The sequence below is a fragment of the Coenobita brevimanus genome, chromosome 62 (genome assembly GCF_032717465.1).
Source record: "Coenobita brevimanus isolate Jiangsu-jjx chromosome 62, ASM3271746v2, whole genome shotgun sequence".
NCBI lineage: Eukaryota > Metazoa > Arthropoda > Malacostraca > Decapoda > Coenobitidae > Coenobita > Coenobita brevimanus.
In genome coordinates, this window is record NC_137015.1 from 6,757,505 (window position 1) to 6,782,361 (window position 24,857).

The 24,857-nt window shown below is 44.3% G+C and overlaps 1 protein-coding gene across 1 annotated transcript in view; it reads right to left on the reverse strand.

Moving 5' to 3' along the window:
* Window positions 1–507: 507 nt before the first annotated feature.
* LOC145404105 (uncharacterized) overlaps window positions 508–24,857 on the reverse strand; it is a gene marked incomplete at its 5' end in the record, with an annotated part of 234,108 nt that continues 209,758 nt past the window's right edge. The window contains 2 exons of the mRNA XM_080275717.1: window positions 508–1,132; window positions 20,971–21,083. Of these exons, the coding sequence (XP_080131843.1) occupies window positions 841–1,132; window positions 20,971–21,083 (405 nt within the window). The remainder of the gene's footprint in view (window positions 1,133–20,970; window positions 21,084–24,857) is intronic.

Here is a 24,857-nt window from a genome sequence, read left to right on the forward strand (position 1 = left end):
CTGTGCAAGACTATTGAACATAAACACACTTCAGAATCTGTGTGTATGTTGGTGTGTGAGTGTAATTCAATTCAAGACAATATAAGGACATGTTAAAATATCTGTTGTTATCTTAAAAGCCGAGTCTCATAAAATACAACACAATGCAGTTTATAGCAGTTCTTAGTCCCATAAATGCAAAAATTCTACATTACCAGCTCTTCTGCTTTTGATTTTGTACTATCCTTTCTGCTTGTTATTAATGCTTTTGTATGTACACCCAGCACTACACATACAATACCATCCATATACTATCAAGACGTATGAAAATAACATTTTAGCCTGTAATCCCACTTTTTAAAAGTTTCTGCAATGTGAATACACTGTATATTTTCAAGATACAGTATGCAGCAAACTTCAAAGCATAAATCTGCTGACCTCACTACTGGAAATTGCAAAATCTTCATGTAATAGATATTGAAAGTCAACTCATCTTTCTAAAACTGCAATATTCACTAAGCAATCACAAAATAATTTTTTTCCGATTCTTTAACATTATGTATAAAAATGTGAAATAGGAAATCCCATACAGTAAAATTGAACTGTAGCTTTGTGCAGGTGTCGCCAAAAGTTACAAAGATACCTTAACCATTTGTTCAAATGGTCAACACAGAAATATATAAGATCACTGGGCATGCTGTTGATAGTTCTCCCTCTTTCATGATTTCTCTTCTTGTTTTCTGAATCCAACCTCACCCCATCCTTAGGAGGGAAAAAAGGTCAGGATGATAATGACGATGATGATGGCACAGGTTTCCTTTGCTTACTAGCTTGGGTGTAGAGGAAGGAGGTGAGAGTTTATCACCGAAGTCGTCTGCGAGGGCTGGATCGGGTGATGGATGGGAGTGGAGATGCACCTGGAGTGAGGGGTGGAGGGGCTGAGACTTGGGTTCTGCCATTAATGGACTGCTTCCCAAGAGTGGCATTATGGGCTGGGGTGATGCCCTGGTGGTTGGAGTGCATGGAGGAGTCAGGAGGAAGGGTGATAGCTGTTACCCCAGAGGCAGGAGGGTTGCAGTATTCAGGGAGCTGGCCACAGCTACTCTTGACAGCTTCAGCTATGGCTTTCTTTAAAGCATTTCTCCCTCTCACACTGTAAGAATAAGTTGCATATCAAGTTAATGAATACAAGAATCATGTGGGGATTGGATGCACTTTAACCCTTTAACCGCGGGCATTGTTTTGCCCCGACTGGCCTCTCCCGCGGGGGTTCCAGCCAAAATGTAAACAAACTTTAAACCTTTATAACTTTGCACAGAATAAATCTAGAGCGAAAAATAAGGTACCATTAGAAAGTACTAACCTTCGGCTTTGCAATGATGTAGGTTTCATGATTTCGTTGACTATCACTGGATGGGCAGTGCCATTAGAAGTGAGCGATCTAAAATCACTATATTTCGCTCACACGCCATTACCTTCGCTCACACACCATTGCCAAATGCCAACCTCATTCTGATAATAATACTATAAACATATATGAACACTGCACATACGATAAACACCCACTCTGTGTTCACTGAGGCAAGTAAAAGGCACTGTAATTGCCCGCACTTCACTGCCACATCAGCAGTGTTGTAATCACTATTTTTCGCTCACACACCATTACCAAATGCCAACCTCATTCTGATAATAATACTATAAACATATATGAACACTGCACATACGATAAACACCCACTCTGTGTTCACTGAGGCAGGTAAAAGGCACTGTAATTGCCCGCACTTCACTGCCACATCAGCGGTGTTGTAATCACTATTTTTCGCTCACACACCATTACCAAATGCCAACCTCATTCTGATAATAATACTATAAACATATATGAACACTGCACATACGATAAACACCCACTCTGTGTTCACTGAGGCAGGTAAAAGGCACTGTAATTGCCCGCACTTCACTGCCACATCAGCAGTGTTGTCACTCACACAGCTGGACAGATACTGATGCGTGTTTGGTCAGGGGTGGGGTGGGGGGCCCAGGGGGTGGGAGGTGGGAACACGGGGGGGGGGGGGGGAGGTCGGCTGGAGTGAAAGAACTTAATAGCTACTCTCCCTTGAAACAATTGGCGCATGGAAAAAACGCGCGGTATTCAAAATATTCACAAACATTCGAGAATGACACCCGCAGTTTGGTCCAGTTTTTGCAATGTCATTCTGGGATGACACCTGCGGTTAAAGGGTTAACCCATTCAATTCAATGACTTTTTTTATTCTTGCTACATTTAGATAGATATCAGGTCACTACAAAATAGGTATATCTTCAAATTTAAAAGCAACTCAAGGTAGCTTAAATAAACGAATACAGTAACCCCTCCAATATCCGGATCAATAGAGCCATCGGTAGGTTCGGATATTGGTTTTGTCCGGATATTGGGCCCCAGCTTATGGACTTGTACTTACGGACCCTAACACAGAGAAACACCTATACAACTCCCTCCGGACATGCATAGCACCTATTTAACACCCAAATCACACCAATAAGGCACATAAATGACTGAAATAAATGCAATAGAAACATAAAATGTGGGTTTAGAAGTATGTTCACACATTAATAAACATTCTGGTACTTATGGACTCTAACTGAACCTAACCTAACCGAACCTAACCGAACTCTGAAAAACACATTCCTACTGCACATGCATGAGGTAAGTTTAGTATGGAAAGAAGTACAGTATGACACTTTCTGGTAAGTATAGTATGGGAAAAAATACAATATGAAACATTCTGGTAAATATAGTATGGGAAATAGTACAACATGAAACATTTTGGCTACTTACAGCAAGTCCCTGGCCACCTCGATGAATAACCGCCTCCTCTCGGACTCTGACAGTAAGAACGATTTCCTGAAGCACTTGCACTACACTCTTCCTGAAGTCTTGCACTGAACTTAGTCAATAACACAGAGAAGTCCGTTCTTTTCACAGTGTTCACTTTAGTCCAAATAATGTTCCATTAAATTTAAGTGTTGCACATTAACTTTTCCCAAGTTTTTTTAAGTTTCCAAAGCCAAAACAAAGAAGGTTAGTTACGTTAAATTTCTTTTCTACTTAGTCTTTTCTCCCAACTTGAAAACCTTAACACAACACACCGTTTTTTTCACTGCACAACACTCAAAATTCCCGTGTGGTCTAGTGGAGAAGCTCTTGCTGTTTATTCACTGTCAGAGCCCGAGAGTATCACTGGCAGGCGTCCAAGGGGTGCATCGGTGGGTAGTGGTGATGGCGTACCGACTACAGAAGACTCTGAAGACAGCCGCAAACTCACGTCGAGCGGTGACTCCACTGTAGCTGATGTGCTGGGCTGTGGCTCGGAGCATGAGGGCCTGTCTTGGGGAGGCAACGGAGTGGAACCAGGGCTTGGCACAGCGGGGGTCACGGGCCTGAAAAAACTGTCAATCGTTGACTGACGCAAGGACCGACGATTCTGGCGATTGATGATGCGCTGCCGGAAAGCACGCACTTCCTCCACGAGTCCCAAGGGCCCCATCTCCCTGTCGCAGTCCGGGTGTTCCAGGTAGTCTAGGACGAACTCTAGATGTTCCCGGAGTGCGCTCAGCTTGGGGATGGCTGGAGTAGTGTCCTGCTGGGCGGAGTCTGCATCATCATCGCCTTCGTCGTCGGAATCTTCAAGTTCGGGACTGACACCAGCAACCGAAGACGCGATCTCGATATCAGACAACGTCTGATACCCAGGATCGCCCTCGTCGTCGTCCAACCACTCACGAACATCGTCCACATCAACATCGTCGCCGTGCGTACGTAGCCGTGCATGGAAGTCATCCACGTCAAACCCTTAGGAAATCGTACTCCACATCTGTTCCGAGAAGCAGACGAGACCAACCATTTTCAAGAGTTTTCACAGGGACTTCCTTCCATGCACTAGCCCAGTTGTACAGCGCAGACTTGATGTTGTAGCGGCGAAGGTTTTCCAAAGTCCGCTTGCCTCGAGTGTCACGTCCTTCCCTGCGCTCGTCCTCGTCCTCGAGAACCACCATCACCTCGTCCAGGAACTTCCGACGGTACAGGCGCTTTGTTGCCACGATCACTCCTTGGTCCATTGGTTGAATGAGAGCAGTCGTATTAGGTGGCAGAAACATGCACCTAATACGGCCATTCTCAGCAACCAAGTCCTTGTCGCACGGGTGGGCAGGTGCATTGTCGAGGAGAAGGAGAGCCTTTACCTGGTCGCGAGGAATTCCCAGTGTCTTCGTCTGGTAATGTATGACCTCCTTGACGAAGTGATGGTGAAACCAGTCTTTGAAAATCACAGCTGTGAACCATGCTTTCAAAGAATGGTACCATACGACAGGAAGGACATCCATCACCCCACGAAGGCACCGAGGCTGCTTTGCACGGCCAACAATAACGGGCTTAAGCCGGTGCATGCCGTTAACATTGGCACAACACAAAGCAGATATTCGTTCCTTAGAAAGCTTGCGGCCAGGTACACGCTTCTCCGTCTCATCGGCGAGAGTGTTCGTTGGCACCGAGCGATAGAATAGGCCAGTTTCGTCAGCGTTATAGACTTGACCGAGAGTAAGGCCCTCCCTGTCGATCAAGCCTTTCACCTTGTGCCGAAACTCGTCCACTCCATCCTCGTTAGCGTCCAATGCTTTGCCATGTGCTTTACGGTTAGTAAGGCCATGTCGCAACTTGAACGCGAAGAGCCAACCCTCAGATGCCTTGAAGTCTAGGGCGTCGTGAAGCCTTGCAAACTTCTCAGCAGCAGCCTTCAGCTCCGTTCCACGTACCATCACACCAGCTGCACGTTGCTGTCGATACCAAATCAACGTGGAGCGGTCGATCTCTGCATACTTGGGGGTAAACATAACCTTCCTCTCCACGTTGCGTTTGCTTCTCGACGAGAAGTCAGCCGTGTACTGCATGAGCTTGTCTCGGGAACGCTTGATATCGAACAAAGTCGACCGGGCCAGGTTGAACTCGCAGAGAATGCGAGAGGAAGACCAACCCGCATCAACCTTCTCCAATATCTCCCGTTTCTTCTCCAGAGTCAACACCACTCTCTTCCTTTTCTCAGGAGGCGGGGCCATCATCACACACACTAAGAGTAGGGCAGAGAGCAGCAGGAGGCCTTGCAGCAAGTACGGCACCACCACAAAAGCGAGCACGTGGGCAGCCATGGCGAAGAGCGTAGGTCTTGTCGCGGTGAGAGACAGGCGGGAAGTGGGGAGGATGCAGCGGCGCTCTATCGGACGTCGGAGGAATGACGAACCAAAACAATGCTCTCACACGGCGCGCGCGGCAAGTTCAAATTACGGACGGCAAAAAATCGATTTTTTTTCCCAATTTTTTTGGATTTTCGGACCATTTTGGGAATGTTTGATCCCAGGACGATAAGGTTCGGTTAGTGGGGATGTTCGGATATTGGGCGTCCGGATATTAGAGTGATTACTGTACAGTACATCATTGTAATCAAAGGGTTAACTACAAACCGTATGTTCCACAGCCAAATGATTATAATTAGCTTGGGCAGCACCTCTTATAATGAATGGCTTACAAGCAACCTTCATTAACCTTTTCAGTATGATAATATCTTTCAATATAATACTTCTGCACCGCAAATGATACTGATTTTACTGTGAAGGGGTTGACCCCTGCTGACCTGATTCTTTGTATGGTTGTATACCTCCCCTGAATCACTGTTTTAAAACCACTGTAAATTATATCTCATGAGAGGTTTGCAGCACGGCCCATGCAAACCTTCAATGTGCTTCATGTGAGGTCTGCAACTTGGCAAGAGTTAATATGCTGTAGTAAAATGGACAACACTGGGAAATTAATTTATGGATGTAACTCACCCTTGTTTTTGGCTGAAAATATTAACCATCCATGAAATGAGTTAAAATCATAAGGTAAAAGTTCCATTTTTTGACACTATACCGTACTGCATAAGTTTCAGCACAGTCTGGCCATATTTACTAGTTTTACTTTTTTTTTCATTTACGTAGGGCATTTATTTAAATTTCAAAATGAAAAAGCAAACCCCCATTGACAGCCTCCATAGTGGCACTTGGAAACTGTCTAAAGTGAAAAGTCTCTGCCAGTCTATTCTTGATTCAACCCTGACCCACAACATTGGTTATAATTTAATTTAATTAAACCTCATTTCAAGTATGTATATTTTGCACATCTCAGTTCAGCTACAGAAGCCCCTGTCAGCAACTGGAAACATCATTGGGAAGTAATTACTGTACATCATTTTTGTTATATAATATTAGTTGTCTTACAGTAGTAAATCAACTTTCCCCTTAAATATTAGCTGAACCTAGATTTCATTTCGTTTCATTCATAAAGGCTCCACCGAGGTTGCATATGTCGGTCTTGGTCACCTAATGGTGGCTCTCCATGCTATTCGATCGCAGCAGCCTCCCTGCAGTTCCTTATCTTTGAGGTCACTCTCAATGACCTCGTCCCAGGTCTTTTTTGGTCTACCTCTTGCAACCTTATCCTTTTCTGCACCCAACATTTATCCCCCATCCTCTCCAAATGCCCAAACCACCTCACTCTACCTCTCCTGATCACAACACCAATACACTCCACTTCCATCCTACCTCTTAAATCTTCCATCATAAACCTAGCCCCCCTAGGTCTGGCGTTCAAGGACACACTGCATAACCACTTAATCATTGTCATCTCTGTACGTCTGAGCCTGTGAACATCCTCTTCCCTTACTGCCCATGTCTCAATACCATACACTATTACATACCTAACACATGCTGCATACAAAGATCCCTTAGAAAGGAGGAAGAGCTCTCTGTGTCAGGGGCGGCAACAATTCCCTGAGCTTCTTCCAACCACTCCTCACTCTTGCCAGAGGGCTAGCTCCAGCCCCACCTCCAGCACATAACATTGTCTCCCAAATAACAAAACTCTTCCACACACTCAAGCCTCACAAGCAAGATCAATCCTTTCATGCCTGACAATCACCACATGCTCTCCCTGACACAATGCACACATGAAATCAGCACTATCTTGCAGTCTAATTCTAATACCATTACATCTCCCATACACTCACCCATCACAAACTCTGCTCAAGATGGAACTACTTCCCACGCCCCTGTGGCACATGGCACACGATCACTCTCACTCCTCCCTGACAGTATTGCCACCAACCCTTGACATCATCACCTTTGTTTTGTCTGCGTTTACTCTCAAGTCCTTGTGTCCCATACCAGGTCTCCTCTTTCTAAATCTTTCCTCCACTTGATTAGTCTTGTAACAAAAGTCTAGTTAATATCAAAACAGTATTAATATTTATGTTTATCCATCCATCAATCATCCAATTGTACACTGCCCCATGAGGAGCATAGGTGACCGGGGCTAGGCAATTGGTCCCGACATTTATGATGAGAGTGACCAGCCTCACTCATCCCAGAGTGGCATTACATAAGCAATCAACCCCAACCACCCCCTGAATATAAACCTTCACCAGCTCAATCTGATTGGAGTGCAATAATTACCCACTAAACCACCAGGCACCAAAATTTGGTTATATGGTTACCACCCAGCATAGTAAATGGTTTCCTGTTTTTCGTTTTCGTTTTTAAAGGCTCCAACATGCTTGCATGTGTCGGCCTTGGTCACCTAATGGCGGCTCTCCACGCTGCACGATCCATTGCAGCCTCCCTGTTCAGTCCCTTAACCCTGAGGTCACACTTAATGACCTCGTCCCATGTCTTTCTCGGTCTACCCCTCATAACCCCACCCCCAATATTAACACTTCTCATCTTCCTCACCCAACTATCATCCCCCATCCTCTCCACATGTCCAAACCACCTCAATCTACCTCTCCTCATCACAACACCAATACACTCCAGTCCCATCCTACCTCTCAACTCTTCCATTGTAAACCCAGCCCCTCCAGGCCTTGGACGCAGGGACGCACTGCACATCCACCTAATCATTGTCATTTCTGTACGTCTGAGCCGGCGAATGTCTTCCTCCTTCACTGCCCAGGTCTCACTGCCATACAGCATTACACTCCTAACACACGCTGCATACAAAGACCCCTTAGCACGTAGGGAGAGCCCCCTCAATGTCAGGAGAGGCAAGAGCTCCCTGAACTTCTTCCAACCACTTCTCACCCTAGCCACAGAGCTAGCTCCAGCCCCACCTCCAGCACACAACATGTCTCCTAAATAACAAAACTCTTCCACACACTCAAGAGATTCACCAGCAAGTTCAATTCTTTCACGTCTGACGATCTCCACCTGCTCACCCCGGCACGCCGTACACATAAAATCAGCATTATCTCGCAGTCTACCTCTGATACCACTACATCTCTTATGCACCCATTTATCACACACACCGCACAAGATGGAATTACTTCCCACGCCCTTGTGGCAAACTGCACATGGCCACTCTCCCTTGTCTTTGACAGTACCGCCACCAACCCTAGATATCATAACTTTTGTTTTATCTGCATTTACCCTTAAACCCTTTTGCCCCATACCATCTCTCCACTTTCTAAACCTTTCCTCTGCCTCCCTTTCATTCTCTGCAATCAACACCAAATCATCAGCATACAACATCTCCCACGGGAGTCCGTTTCTAAAGTCACGTGAAAGGGCTTCAAGTACCATGATAAACAACATGGGACTCAAGACTGACCCCTGATGCACACCAACATTCACGGAAAACTCATCACTCAAATCTCCATTCACTCTCACCTGGGTGTGAGCACCCACATACATGGCCATAACCACCCTAACCAGCCACTCCTCCAAGCCAAGCTTTCTCATTGCCCACTTCACCACCTCTCTAGGGACTCTGTCAAAGGCCTTTTCCAAATCAACAAAAACAAAATAAAGATCCCTTCTCCTACCAATATATTTTTCCTGAAGCTGTCGAACAATGAATATGGCATCAGTGGTCCCCCTACCTGGCATAAACCCAAACTGCATCTCATCAATATTCACTCTTTCTCTAATCATACCTTCTAAAACTCTCTCCATTACCTTCATTATCTGATCTAAAAGCTTTATACCTCTATAATTCCCTCTTTCCAGGGCATCACCCTTCCCTTTATACACATTTACAATTACACTCTTCAGCCAATCATCTGGGACAACACACTCATAAATAATCCTATTTATCAGGTCAGTGACTAAACTCACCCCTATATCGCCTGAGGCCTTCAACATTTCGGCAGTCAACCCAGACACACCTGCTGCCTTCCCCACCCTCATCCTGCCTATTGCCTCACTCACAGTAGCAGTATCAATCAAAGGCCAAGGGCCAGACACTGGATCTGCTGGCTCCAAACCTTCCCTGTCCCAGTCAAACTCCTCATTCAACAACCGGTTATAATGCTCTCTCCATGCATCTTTAATATCCTCACTGTTCACCACTACCCTTCCTTCATCATTCTTCACACACTGCTCACCTATGATATCCCGATTATCCCTCTTCACCTGACCTGCCACCCTAAATATATTTTTCCTTTCCCCATGATTTAGGTTATCAAGTAATTGTTTCCTGGCGTATGGGAAACCATTTGGCCTGTCACTCAGTGTAGAGTCACCCACATGCAGATGGAAGAGGAAAGAATGAAGGAAAGAAAGACAGAAGATGGAATGTAAAGACAATAATCATTACTGTGAGTGAAAACCAACATAATGAATTACTGAATAACAGATATGTGACTGTGTGACAATTATTGATAATATTAGCAGGGACACCTGGCATTGCTGGGCCAAAAAGGCGAGCACTTTAATCCTCTTTGTTCTAGTTCAATCTTTCTTTTTACTCCAGAATGACCAAGTACCTCTTATGCTTTTGAAGCGGAATTATAAGAAGTCAAGGAATTTTCTATTTCAGCTTTCACAGACTAATGCACAATATTTGTGCGCACTTGTTTACTATTGCTGGTGACCTCAAATGACCTCCGATCGATGACCTTAAATGACCTGGGTGGTCAACCTCACATACCCTATCTCCGAACTGGGGGTCATGTGAGTCTCCATGCCAAAAATTGGGCTGCTGGGTCCAGTATTTTGAGTGTGTATTACCGGTGACCTCAAATGATCTCCAACCATTGACCTCAAATGACCTCGGAGATCAACCTCACTTTGCCTATGTCTGAACTGAAGGTCACTGGAATCTCCACACCAAAAATTGGATTGTTGGGTCAAATTGTTTCAGCGTGTATTACAGCCGAGCTCAAATAACCTCAGAGGTCAACCTCACATAGCCTGTGTCCAAACTGGAGGTCATGTAAGTCTCCAAGCCAAAAATTAACCTGGTGGTCCAGTTGTTCGAGTGTGTATTAATGGTGACCTCAAATGACCTCTGACCAGTGACTTCAAATGGCCTTGGATGTCAACCTCACATAGCCTATGTCCAAACTGGAGATCAGGTGAGTCTCCATGCCAAAAACTGGGCTGCAAGGGTACCAGCTGTTGCCTCGGCCAAATAGGCGAACACTTTACCGGTGACCTCAAATGATCCAGATATGAATTTTGACCCACCTAAAACCATCCCTGGGTCAACCTGATTCAGATTATATTTGGGTCTGGGGGTCTCTGGCCCTTGGTTAGGGTGTGATTGAAGGACAAACAACTAAACAATGCGGCTCTGTTATATATATAGATTATGGTTAATTTCTATGAGAGAGAGAGAGAAAGAGAGAGAGTTTTCATCCATCCATCCATCATCCAATCCTACATTGCCCCATGAGAAGTGTAGGAGTCCAGGGCTAGGCAGGTTTGGTGAATGAATTTGGGACAGTGTGTAGGAAGAGGAATCTGAAAGTTAATGTAAACAAGAGTAAAGTTATGGTGTTTGAGAGGAATGAAGTCACAGAATGCACAGTGAGGTTGGATGGTGAGAATGTGGAGAATGTGAGTGCATTCAAGTACTTGGGTAGTGTGATGAGTAAGGATGGAACTTTGGGGGATGAAGTGCTTGAAAGGGTACAGCAGGGAAGGAAGGCTGTTGGTTCACTGAAACTAGTGGTGAGAAATAGGGAGGTGCGTATGGAAGTTAAGAAGTCACTGCATGATACTGTGATCCCTGCCCTGACGTATGGAAGCGAGACATGGACCTTGCAAGAGGAGGACAAGTCAAGAGTGAGAGCAGTGGAAATGAGTTACTTGAGAGAAGCATGTGGAGTGACATGAAGGGACAGGTTCACGAATGAAATAGTGAAAGAACGTTGTGGGGTGGATGTGGATGTGGTTGAGAAGATTAGGAGAAATATACTGTGGTGGTTTGGACATGTGGAGAGAATGGAGAATAAAAGACTGACTAAGAGGGTGTATGTAGGTGAGATGGAGGGAGGGAGAGGGAGGGGAAGATTGAGGATGAGGTGGAGGGATGGAGTTGAGAGGTATATGAGGGAGGGGGGAGTGAGTTGGGGGGAGGGTAGTGAAATGGTGGGTGACAGAGCGACTTGGAGGTGTTTTGTCTGAGGCCATCCATTGCGGGGATTAGGATGTCAGGCTATATATATATAGATAGATAGATATATATATAGATATATATATATATATATATATACAGTAATCACTCCAATATCCGGATCAATAGAGCCATCGGTAGGTTCGGATATTGGTTTTGTCCGGATATTGGGCCCCAGCTTATGGACTTGTACTTACGGACCCTAACACAGAGAAACACCTATACAACTCCCTCCGGACATGCATAGCACCTATTTAACACCCAAATCACACCAATAAGGCACATAAATGACTGAAATAAATGCAATAGACACATAAAATGTGGGTTTAGAAGTATGTTCATACATTAATAAACATTCTGGTACTTATGGACTCTAACCGAACCTAACCTAACCGAACCTAACCGAACTCTGAAAAACACATTCCTACTGCACATGCATGAGGTAAGTTTAGTATGGAAAGAAGTACAGTATGACACTTTCTGGTAAGTATAGTATGGGAAAAATACAATATGAAACATTCTGGTAAATATAGTATGGAAAATAGTACAACATGAAACATTTTGGCTACTTACAGCAAGTCCCTGGCCACCTCGATGAATAACCGCCTCCTCTCGGACTCTGACAGTAAGAACGATTTCCTGAAGCACTTGCACTACACTCTTCCTGAAGTCTTGCACTGAACTTAGTCACTAACACACAGAAGTCCGTTCTTTTCACAGTGTTCACTTTAGTCCAAATAATGTTCCATTAAATTTAAGTGTTGCACATTAACTTTTCCCAAGCCATGGCGAAGAGCGTAGGTCTTGTCGCGGTGAGAGACAGGCGGGAAGTGGGGAGGATGCAGCGGCGCTCTATCGGACGTCGGAGGAATGACGAACCAAAACAATGCTCTCACGCGGCGCGCGGCAAGTTCAAATTACGGACGGCAAAAAATCGATTTTTTTTTCCAATTTTTTTGGATTTTCGGACCATTTTGGGAATGTTTGATCCCAGGACGATAAGGTTCGGTTAGTGGGGATGTTCGGTTATTGGGCGTCCGGATATTAGAGGGATTACTGTATATATATAATGTATACGGTGAGTCCTTGATAAACGAAAACCCGAAGTACGAATTTTTGATGTTACGAAAGTGATGAATATAGAACAAATTCCACAGTACGAAAGTATCTGTCTCAATTATACGAAAAGCGATACGAAAGGAAATACGAAAAATTCAAAATGGGTGCTCACTTGCGGCGAGGAAACAAACTAACCCCTCTCTGGTAAACAATTTTTCACACGCTTCTCAGTCGAGTCCACGGTTTTGGGACAATTCGCTGTCAGGTCAGTTCACCGTCACAACAATATCAAGACAATTCACCGTCAGGACTTTTCACCATCAGGACAATTCACCGTCATTTATTTACATATCAGTTTATTTAGTAAGTATATTAGTTTTAGAGTTAAATGAGTTATAAAGGTGATGGTGGTTTATTCTGTTTATAACAAATGTAAAATATGGCATCAAGTAGTTGGGATTAACAGAAAAAAAATATGCATATATTGAAACATGAATCAGGCAACAAACGATGTTTCACTTCATCGTTTAACACAAGGCTACATAAGAGACATTGGAATTTATATAAATGCCTAATAACCTCAAATGAATGATCGACATAGTCTAAAATTATACGAATAATCTTCATATTACATCTACATTCTCAGCTAATCACTCAATCTCAACCTACTGCATCCAAAAACTACAATAAAATTTACTGAAGACAGCTATGGGAGATGCCAGATTATAATTCAAAGTTGATTACAGTGAGGCAGATGCAAGTTAATTACTGACTACAAGTGCAAATTATAAATAACATCCGAAGCCTACGCCGCTGAATGAACACAGACCTTGATAGTTCCCCATGAAATTAGTTATTATAGTATTAATCAATTAAGTATACTATATGTATAGAATGACAGGGAATCGTCTTGGGTGCGAATTGTCCTGACAGGGAATCGTCCATGTTTTGATGGTGAATTGACTTCACAGCAAATTGTCTCTGGACTAAGTCGACATCACTCCTCGCAGCTTCATTGTACACAAGGATATTTTCGCAGCTCTACACCTTTTTGCACTGTTTAGACATGCCTCCCAAGAGCCCTGCATCATCTCCAGCATCGGGGAGCCCGCTACAAAGAAGCAGCAGCACCGTACTCTAACTCTGGAGAGAAAATTGGAAATTATAAGACGCCACGAGGAGTGGCAGGGAGTCTCGGATATTGGGCGTGCTTTAGGCTTTGCAGCTTCCAGTATATTTCAATGGGGAAAATTGTTCCAATATACGAAATTTCGAATTACAAAAGTTTTTTTTCGTCCCTATCACTTTCGTTCATCGAGGACTCACTGTATATATATATATATATATATATATATATATATATATATATAGTAAACCCTCGTTATATGATTGGGTTCCGTTCCTGAATACCCCATCGTATAGTGATCCTTCGTATAGCATGCCCATTATAACATGGCGTCAATGGGGATACGTTTCCAGATCTGCCTAAACTCTCACATACACACACCTTAGCACTCACATACATGAAATATCCTTATGTTTAAACATTTAAAGTAACACATTAACAATGAATAAAGAGGAAAAAAAAAACATGAAAACTACAGTATACAGTAGTTCTTACCTTTACTGAAGCAAGTAGGGTTGTTGATGTGGTTCCTAGACAATTCACTGTAAAGTCGACAATTCGCCGTCAAAATATGGACAATTCCCCGTCAGGACAATTCCCCATCATTCTATAAATATACTGATTATTGATTAATTGATACTTCAATAAGCAATTTTCAGGGGGATCTATCAAAGTCTATGTTCATTCAATAGCGTAGGCTCTGGATGTCGTAACTTGCAATTTTAGATAATAACTGTTTCTACCTCGCTGTAGTTGACTTTGAATTATATTCTGGCGTTACCCACAGCTGTCTGCATTAATTTCCATTGGTACTACAACATCCTGGGTATATTTTAAAATGACTTTGAAGAGGTACAATTACAGTATTCAAAAACTAGTGTACTTGCTAAATAAACTGTTATGTAAATAAACGAAGGGGAATCATCCTGACGGCAAAAAGTCCTGATGGCGAATTGTCTTGTTACTGTTGTGATGGCGAATTGACTTGACAGCGAATTGTCCCGAAACCTTTATACAGACGTAATATGAAGATTAATCGTATAATTTCAAAGTATGTTGATTGTTCACTCAAGGTCATTAGGCATTTATGTAAATGCCAATGTCTTGTATGTAGCCTTACGTTAAGATGAAGGAACAATCGTAAATCGCCTGTTTCTCGTTTCAATATATTTATATTTTTTCAGTTAATACCCATTATTTGATGCCATATTTTACAGTTATTATATAAATAATAAACCACAATCACTTTTATCCATCATCATCCATCATCCAATCCTACGTTGCCCCATGAGGAGCGTAGAAGCCTGGAGCTAGGCAGTTGGTCCTGACATTTAAGATGAGAGTGACCAACCTCACTCATTCCTAAGTGGCATTACGTGAGCAATAAACCCCAATCACCCCTTGGATATAAACCTTCAACGGCTCAATCCGACTGGAGCACAATAATTACCCACTAAACCACCAGGCGCCAAAATTTGGTTATGTGGTTACCACCCAGCGTAGTAAATGGTTTCCTGGTGTACAGGACATCACTTTTATAACTCATATAATTCAAAATCTAGTGTACTTGCTAAATAAACTGATATGTAAACAAATGACGGGGAATCGTCCTGACTGCGAATTGACTTGATGGCAAATTGTCCCACCTCCAAGGTTAAGGGACAATAAGGGCCTCACAGCCTTCACTCATCACTGTCAGAACTGGCTGGCTGGGCAGGGCTGGCTGATGAGGCTGTTACTAGTGGACGAGTGTGTGTTGTCCAGCGCCGACCGTGTGGGGTCGTTTGCATTCCGTTCGTGCGTTCGCTGTTCACTGAGCCACGGATGATCCATCGTTGTAGTGAATCGTTCCCATCGTATAGTGAGCATTGGGTACTAAAATGTTGACATCGTATAAGCGAAATATCGTATAAAGAGTCATCGTATAACGAGGGGTCACTGTATATACTGTGTATATACAGTGCTCGTCAGAAGTATAGAGCGCCCTGCGTCCCTCCTGAGAAACAAACCTTTCAACATTGAAAAAACATATAAATAATGCATTTTATTTACCTTTAGTGCTTCGTAGGGTAGCCTTTACGTTTCTTCACGGACCTGAGACGTCTTGGAAGTGAAAGGGCGAGGCTCCTGAGGTGCTGGAGGGGTATTTTGTCCCAGGAGTCACGAATGGCGGCTTCCAACTTAGGCAGAGAGCTCACGTCTTTCCCTTGGAGACTCTTCTTTACGAGGTACCAGAGGTTTTCAATGGGGTTGAGGTCTGGGCTATTTCCTGGCCAGTCTGTCATGAATGATACCTCGCAGTCACGAAGCCAATTGGTGACTGATTTGGCCTTGTGAGCAGGTGCACCGTCCTGCTGAAACACTCGTGCACCTGTTAGCTCGAAGGAGTCTGGTAAATGATCACACAGAAGCTCCAGGTAAACATCCTGATTCACTCTGATGTTCTTGGGAAGTACAACAAGCTTTCCCAAACCCTTCCCTGAGAAACAACCCCATACCATGAGTGAATCAGGATGTTTAACTGTGCTTTCTACATACCGTGGGTCAAGTGGGTCACTACCTTTGCGTCGATACACACGTGCTCCTCTGTTACAGGTAACACTAAACGTTGCCTCATCAGACCACAACACTGACAACCATTGCTCCTCACCCCAGGTTAGATATTTATTAGCAAAGGAAAGCCTACGAATTCTCTGGCTCTTGGTGAGAAGAGGCTTTTTCACAGGCCTGTGACTTGTGTAACCAAGCTCATGCACCCTACGAGACACTGTTCTCACTGACACCTCACCAAACACTTCCGGGTTGCTCTCCTTAATTTTCCTTGCACTCACACGAGGATTAAACTCCACTGAACGTTTTAAAACATTAACAGACCTTGGGGAAGTTTTCCTAGGCCTACCAGACCGCGGTTTCTTTGTGGGAACTGCACCACTGTTTTCCTCCCGAAACCGCGCACACCAACGACGCACTGTCGATCGTGCCACACCAACCAATTCACTAATTTCCTTTGTCTGGTGGCCTGCCTCCTTTAGAGCAATGATCTGGGATATGATTTCACTCGATAGTTCACGGGTAGGTGCCATAACAAAGTTGTGAAGGCCAGAAAACTGCGGGACACTCGGTAAAAAATGGCGCAATTTCAGAGGGACACTCGGCGGAGTTCCTCTCTCTCAGGCAGCCCGTGGGCGACTGAGGCGGGGAACCAACCAGCGCGTCGGAAGGCCCCAGGCTACCGTGGACGTCATGCTCGGAGCTCAAACTTGTGGCTCAATTCTTACCCCCAGAATGGGGTGATTCTTTGGGCCATAAGTATTGCGCGCCTGGCGTAAAACGCTTAATACTTCTGACGAGCACTGTATATATATATATATATATATTATATATATATATATATATATTATATATATATATATATATATATATATATATATATATATGTATATATATATATATATGCCGGAAAAAAAAAAAAAAAAAAAAAGGTTTTACGACAGGTATCCCCGAAGGGCTATGGCGTTGCAACCTGGGTAGAGGACTTTTGAACTGGAGCGTGTAGCATTTTATGACTGGATGCACTTCCTGATGTCTACCAATGACCCTTGGGTGGATTCGATCCTCCGACTCTTCGGTCAGAGCGAAGCGCTCTAACCCACTGAGCCACGGCTACTACATATATTTATCCATCCATCATCCAATCCTATGTTGCCCCATGAGAAGTGTAAGAGCCCAGGGCTAGGCACGTTGGTCCTGATATTTATGATGAGAGTGACCAGCCCCACTCATCCCTGAGTGGCATTACGTGAGCGATAAACTCCAACCATATACTGTAATATATATAAATATACATTACAAAATATATATATATATATATATATATATATATATATATATATAAAATATATATATATATAATATATATATATATATAATATATATAAATATATATAAATATAATATATATATATATATTTATATATATATATATATATATATATATGGTAGTGAGACCTGGGCAGTGAAGGAGGAAGATATTCGCCGGCTCAGACGTACAGAAATGACAATGATTAGGTGGATGTGCAGTGCATCCCTTTGTCCAAGGCCTGGAGGGGCTGGGTTTACAATGGAAGAGTTGAGAGGTAGGATGGGACTGGAGTGTATTGGTGTCGTGATGAGGAGAGGTAGATTGAGATGGTTTGGACATGTGGAGAGGATGGGGGATGATAATTGGGTGAGGAAGGTGAGAAGTGTTAATATTGGGGGAGGGGTTATGAGGGGTAGACCGAGAAAGACGTGGGACGAGGTCATTAAGTGTGACTTTTGGGTTAAGGGACTGAACAGGGAGGCTGCACTGGATCGTGCAGCGTGGAGAGCCGCCATTAGGTGACCAAGGCCGACACATGCAAGCATGTTGGAGCCTTTAAAAACGAAAACGATATATATATATCTATATATATCTATCTATCTATCTATCTATCTATCTATCTATATATATATACTGTATATATATATATAATATATATATATACTGTATATATATATATATATACTGTATATATATATAATATATTTATATACTGTATATATATATATATATATATATATATAAGCAACGTTGGGTCTGGTTAGTACTTGGATGGGTGACCGCCTGGGAACACCAGATGCTGTTGGCATCCCTACGTGTCAAGTGGGGTTGGTGGAGGATTAGTGCCCCTCCCTGTAAAACAATTAACTCTAAGCCCTTGGCCACCCCGTTTGGGATACATGGCGTCTGGCAATGAATGAATATATATATATATATATATATATATATATATATATATTCTCTCTCTCTATATATATATACATACTGTATACTGTACTTGTAATCATTATTTATGCAAATTGGTCTAAAATGCTTACAAAGTGGTTCTTAAATATGCAGTATGCAAAAGTTTGATAATAAACACTTAAAATCTATGTGACCACACCCTATGAGGTCTGAGTTACATCCCTGAAAAGCCAGTCCCATAATATCCACATCAGGGTGTCATGTCATGTCATTCATAATGGCTCCAACATGCTTGCATGTGCTGGTGTCACACAGAATATTGACCCCCATGGAAAACTGACCCACGGGTCACTCTTCTATTATAGAATTCTGACCCCCCTTATGGAAAAGTGACCCACAGCCTAACCCAACAACCTAACCCAACCGAACCTAACCTAACCTAAATTTCACATAAAGGGTCTATTTTCTATAGGGTGGGTCAGTTTTCTATAACAGAGAAGTGACCCAGGGGTCAGATTTCCATGGGGTCAGATTTCTATATGACATCGGCCTTGGTCACCTAATGGTGGTTCTCTGGCAGGCACCCTATTCAGTCCCTCATCCCTGAGGTCACACTCTAGCACCTCATCCCAGGTCTTTGTCGGTCTGCCTCCTGCATCATCCACTCACTAGATGTACTGCTGCCTACTTCTTCCTTCATCATTATCATTCTCCTTCTGTGTCTGCCCTCCTCTCTTTCTATTTCTCACCATCATCCACTCACTTGATGCAGTGCTGCCTACTTCCTTTGCCTTAACCATTCTTTTTCTGTGTCTGTCCTCTCTTCCTATTTCTCCCATTTTTCGTGTCACTTTTTATTACTCTTCTTTCCTTTTCAGGTGACTTTACACTGACTGACAAGCCTAATGGTTTCCTGTAAGCCAGGAAACCATTTACAGTGCTGGGTGGTAACCATATAACCAACCCATACATATTCCCTACATGTCAACAAGTGGGTTGGAAAAGCATCAGTGCCCCTCCCCGTAAAACAACTTACTCGAAGACAAATGGCCACCCCTTATGAGATTCCACCATCTAGCAATAAAAAGACCGATTGACAGACTCTTGCAACTCTACCCCCAACATTCACACTTCTCACTTTCCGCATCCAACTGTCATTCTCGACCCTGTCCACATGCCTAAACCATCTCAATCCACCCCTCCTCATCACAACACCAATACATTCCAGTCCCATCCTTCCTCTAAACTCTTTAATCGTGAACCTAGCCCCCCCAGGCCTCGCATTCAAGGACACACTGCACATACACCTAATCATTATCATTTCTTTAAGTCTGAATCTATAAATTCACTTTTCCTTTACTACCCAGGTCTTACTACCCAGGGAAAAAAAAAAAAAAAAAGTTTCAGGGAAAGTGCCAGGGACAGTCGGCAAGTCCCTAGTAGGTGGAAAAAGAGGAGTGAGATAGTAGGGGGTTGGGCTGAGGGGGTTGGGAGTGGGTGGGGTAGGGATAGAGGAAGGGGGAGGGGGGGAAGGGGTGAGGGGAAGGAGTGGGGGATGGGGAGGGAGAAGGAGGGGAAAGGGAGGAAGGGGAAGGGAAGGAGAAAGAGGAGGGAGAGGGGGAAGGGGGATGGGGAAGAGGAAGTGAAGGGAGAAGGAAGGGATGAGGGGACAAGGAAAGGAAGGGGGTTAGGGAGTAAGGTGAGGAGGGGGATGAGGGGGCAGGACAGGAGGAGAGGGATGAGGAGGCATGGGCAAAAGGAGGGGGTTGATGGGGCATAGGCAAAAGGAGGGGGTTGATGGGGCATAGGCAAAAGGAGGGGGATGAGGGAGGCTGGGGTGAAAGGAGGGGGGTGAGGGGGCAGAGGCAAAAGGAGGGGGGTTGAGGGGGCTGGGGTAAAAGGATGGGGGTAAGGGGATGCAAGGGAAGTATGTGTAAGGGAATGGAGGGGGAATGGGGGAAAGGCATGAAGGGGGAGTGGGGGTGAGGGAATGGAGGGGGTGTGGGGGAAAGAGAATAAAGGGGAGTGGAGATGAGAGAATGGAGGTGGGGTACGGGTGAGGAGAACGGGGTGGAGTTCAGTAAGGTAAGGGGCGGGGTTTGGTGGGGAAGGGACAGGGTTCGGTGGGGAAGGGGGCAGGGTTCGGTGGGGAAGGGGGCAGGGTTCGGTGGGGAAGGGGGCAGGGTCCGGTGGGGAAGGGGACAGGGTTCGGTGGGGAAGGGGACAGGGTTTGGTAGGGAAGGGGACAGGGTACGGTGGGGGAAGGGGACAGGGTTCGGAAGTGGCGAGGTTTGATTGGGAAGGGAGTGGGGTTCAGCCGGGAGCGGGGCAGGGGTCAGTGGGGAAGGGGGTGCATTTTGTAATGTCAGTAGCAATCCCTTTCAGTGGGTACTGGACTATTAGTTGCAGCTTATGAGTTACAGAAACACTTTGTCTTTACGTATCTCAAGCATTAAATGAGGACGGTTCATGCAAGATCCCTAGAATAGGTTACAAAAAACAGAATTTATGGCCACATAAATTCCAACTGTTGCCCCATACAAGACAGAAGCATCTTACCTGCATCGCGTAGGTGGCTTGGGTGGGATGACGGGGAATGTGGTGAGGACGGAATGTTTCAGAGTGTCCACCCGGTGATCCCCGAACCACTGCACCACACACTCACCACCAACCTACCGACAAATGTTGTGTCAGTACAGGCACTCTGCAGACAACATCCACATTGTGTGATCATACACATCGCCAGATACAGGCACCCCAGCAAAAGGTATTTCATATCTTCACAGCTACATGGTGTACTGTTCCTTGCAACCTACATCTCACAGATTAGAGCTCACTTGGAGGGCATTGCCCAAAGACAAATGAAAATCTTCAGCTAGAAGCAAAAATGAAGTGAAATAGTTGTTACCATTCTAAAGGGGCTATTGGAGGCTGCTTTTAACCCTTTCACTATGAGACATCTCCCTAATGCAGAGCCAACCAACTTGCAGTAAAAATGATACTGTAACATCCAACCTCATATTACCACTTTTGGGGCAAAGGGTTCAGGGCATAGGGGGACCTAAGGTTAGGCTACCAAAATTTGTAAAATCATTAAAGCTGTCAATCATCTTCCTTTTGGGGGGCAGTGTGAAAGTTTAAGGTTATTTGTACAACTGGGCTTATATTGATGCCTACGTGTGAAGGTGTCTTCTTTTGTGTCCTTTCCACATATGTACTGCAGTTAATGTTCCATCATTCATCCTTGTCGGTGGTGAACTGAATGAATGGAAGGCAATGATTGATTAAGTGTGTGTGGATGACAGAAGGAGAAGGTACATTATGTAGTGCATGCAAGAGCATACAGAGGTTGGGGGAGTGGACTTTCTGACCACCACTTGGCGGTGGTGAAAGCCAAGGTTCAAGTGCAATAGAGGAATAGAGGGAGGGAAGGACAGGAGGAAGTAGTCCATACATGGAGGATAGAAAGGTGCGAAAGGATGGAAAAAAAAAAGGCAGAAAATAAGAGAGAAGTGGTGGAGCAATTGGGTAAATTTGATTTGGAGCTGATGGGGGAGGTGGAAGGTGTGTGGAAGATATTCACAGGCAAAATCTGTGCAGGATGAGAGGTGGCATGGGGGATGAAGAGAAGATGAAAGGGGGTACAAGGAACAGCATGGTGGAATGAGGAGGTGAGACAAGCCGTGGTGCAAAAGAACACATATAGTGCATGGATGGGAAGCAGAGGCATGAGGGAAGTTGACAGACAGAAGAGAGAGGTATATGCAGAGAGGATGAGTCAGGTGAAAAGGTTAGTAAGAGAGGGTAAGAAGACAATGGATGAGGAATTTGGTAAGAATCTGAGTGTAAAGTGGAGGGAATGTAAGAAAGTGTTCAGAAAAGAAGTAAAGAGAGTAAGACAGTGTGATAAAGAAGTTAGTAGGGGAACGAAAGATAAAAATGGTAGATTGCTGGTGGAGAAGGGAGAATAAGTGAGCAGATGGAAAGAACACTTTAAGGAACTGTTAAAAATAAAGAATGAAAGTAATATGAGTATGCATGGGTTGGGAATGGCTGGGAGAAAGGGTGAGGTGAGAAGGGAGGAGATCAGTAGGTTGAGGGAGTGGAATGGAGGGAGGGAAGGACAGGAGGAAGCAATGAAAAAAGTCAAAATGGGGAAAGTCCCAGGAATTGATGGAGTGTGTGGTGAAATGCTGAAGTACAGGGGATAGTAGTAGAATGGATTTGGAAGATGAGCAGATTGGCCTGGGAGGAGGATAGAGTTCCTGAGTGTAAATCAGGTATAATCATTCCCCTGTACATGGGAGAAGGGGAAAAAGAAGTGTGTGGTAATTATAGGGGCATTTGTCTTTTGAGTGTAACAGGAAAGGTATATGGTAGCATATATATTGACAAAGTTAGCGAAATAACAGAAGACCTAGTTGGAGAAAAACAGGAAGGTTTTGGGAAGGGAAGATGTTGTTTAGACCAGATATTCATCCTTAGGTCTTTAGAGGAAAAATTTCTACAGAAGGGAAAGTAGTTGTATGCAACCTTCATGGATTTGGAGAAAGTAAGAGTGGATAGACAAAGAATGTGGAAGCTATTAAGAATATGTGGAGTAAATGGGAAGTTGCTGAATGCTGTGAAGAGTATGTATGAGGGTGCTAAGGCTGCAGTGCTTGTGGATAGTAAACTGTGTGAATTTTTCTATATGAATGTTGGATTGAAACAGGGATGTGTCATGTCTCCACAGCTGTTCAATCTGTGTATGGATGGGGTTATAAAAGAAATGCAAGATAGGGCAGTGAATGTTGGGGCGGCCCTAATGACAGAAGGCAGCATTTGGAAACTTCTTGTACTGTTGTTTGCTGATGATACTGTAATGTTAACCCCTAAATACTGCAATTCGATCTGGCTACTCTCCCACTGGAGCCGCAATTCGGGGGTGTTTTTACGACTTTCACCAAGGGGAAAATCAAAATGTTCTGCCTAAAGAGGAAGAATTTACACACCTGACAGCGCAATCGGCACCCCCCTACGCCTAAAGGTTACCGCACAATCGAGGATTAAAGTTGGGGGGGAAAAAAAAAAAAAAAAGTTACCCCCAAAATTTTCGAAAGCCCCCATAGTTTTCATAACTAACTATTTCTATTACTGAAATAGGTCATTGCAGTATCATATGTCACACCAAGCCCAAGAACAGGTGTTTTGGGGTGAGGGGAGATTACTTGCTTTTGGGGAGATAAAATACCCTGTGGGGAGAAGGTTTGTAGGTATGGAGGTTGGATAAAACCTAGTACCCTGTGGGGAGAAGGTTTGTAGGTTGGATAAAACCATCTTTTCTCATCATAGTAGAGCACTTTAGTTTGTTCTTGACCAACTACTATGAAAACAGATGTGTATGTACACGTGGGGAGATAAAATTCGATCGGGGAGAAGGCCCACAACGAGTACATTGAACCTTGGGAGATCATTTACGGTAATAACCAATTTGGCTAGTTGAAACAAACCAAATCTATGTAATTTAGCATATCAACCATGCAAGCTGGTGTGTTTGCAGGTGTGGGGAGATAATTCATGTATGGGGAGTAATCCTGCAGTGCCTCATAGTACTTCAGAAACTTTCAGAAACATGGCACCTGAGACAATAGATGTATCGACGTGGAGGGGTGGTGGTGGGGGGAGGGGGCTCGGTGGTAGTGGGGGGAGGGGGCTCGGTGGTGGTGGGGGGAGGGGGCTCGGTGGTGGTTGGGGGGCTGGGGCTCAGATGCCTGTGATTGCACGTGTTTGCATGTATAGAATAGTATACAGAGAAGCATTTACTATGTTCAGGTACGAAAAGGAACAGGAAAAAAATAAATAAATAAACACCGAGGCAATACATATAAAGCATGTGTACATGTGTTGGGGGTGGTGGGAGTGGGGGAGGAGAGCAAGCCAAGCTGCGTGCTCACTATCACACAATGGTTTACTGGGGGTAGGAGGGTAGTATGGGACCAAAAGGGAGGGAGGGGATAGGGTAGGTAGGGGTATATAAGGTAGGGGGGAAGGTGGGGGGTGCTGGAGGGGGATGGAATGGGCCTCGTGGTTGGGAGAGGGGTAAACTTCAACTAACAACGTCCTATTGGGGTGTACAGAGGGGTGGGAGGGTCTTCACAGAGGGTTATTACATAACAGATGACGAAACATTCAGGCAATGGGTGGGCCGAGAGGGGGGTGACCCCCCTGCCCCCAGAGTGGCTGTATCACCCAACCCGAGGCCGAAGGGGTTAGTTCTCATTGGCTTGAAGGGATATACGTCACAATCAGGGCAGAGCAATATGCAGGCAGTTTTTTACAAGGCGCGCAATATTGATGTGATTCGGCTGAGAGGGCTAAAGTGGTCAACACATACATTGAAGTGCTTTGGTATTTAGGGGTTAAGTGATGACAATGAGGAAATGCAAGGGTTGGTGAATGAGTCT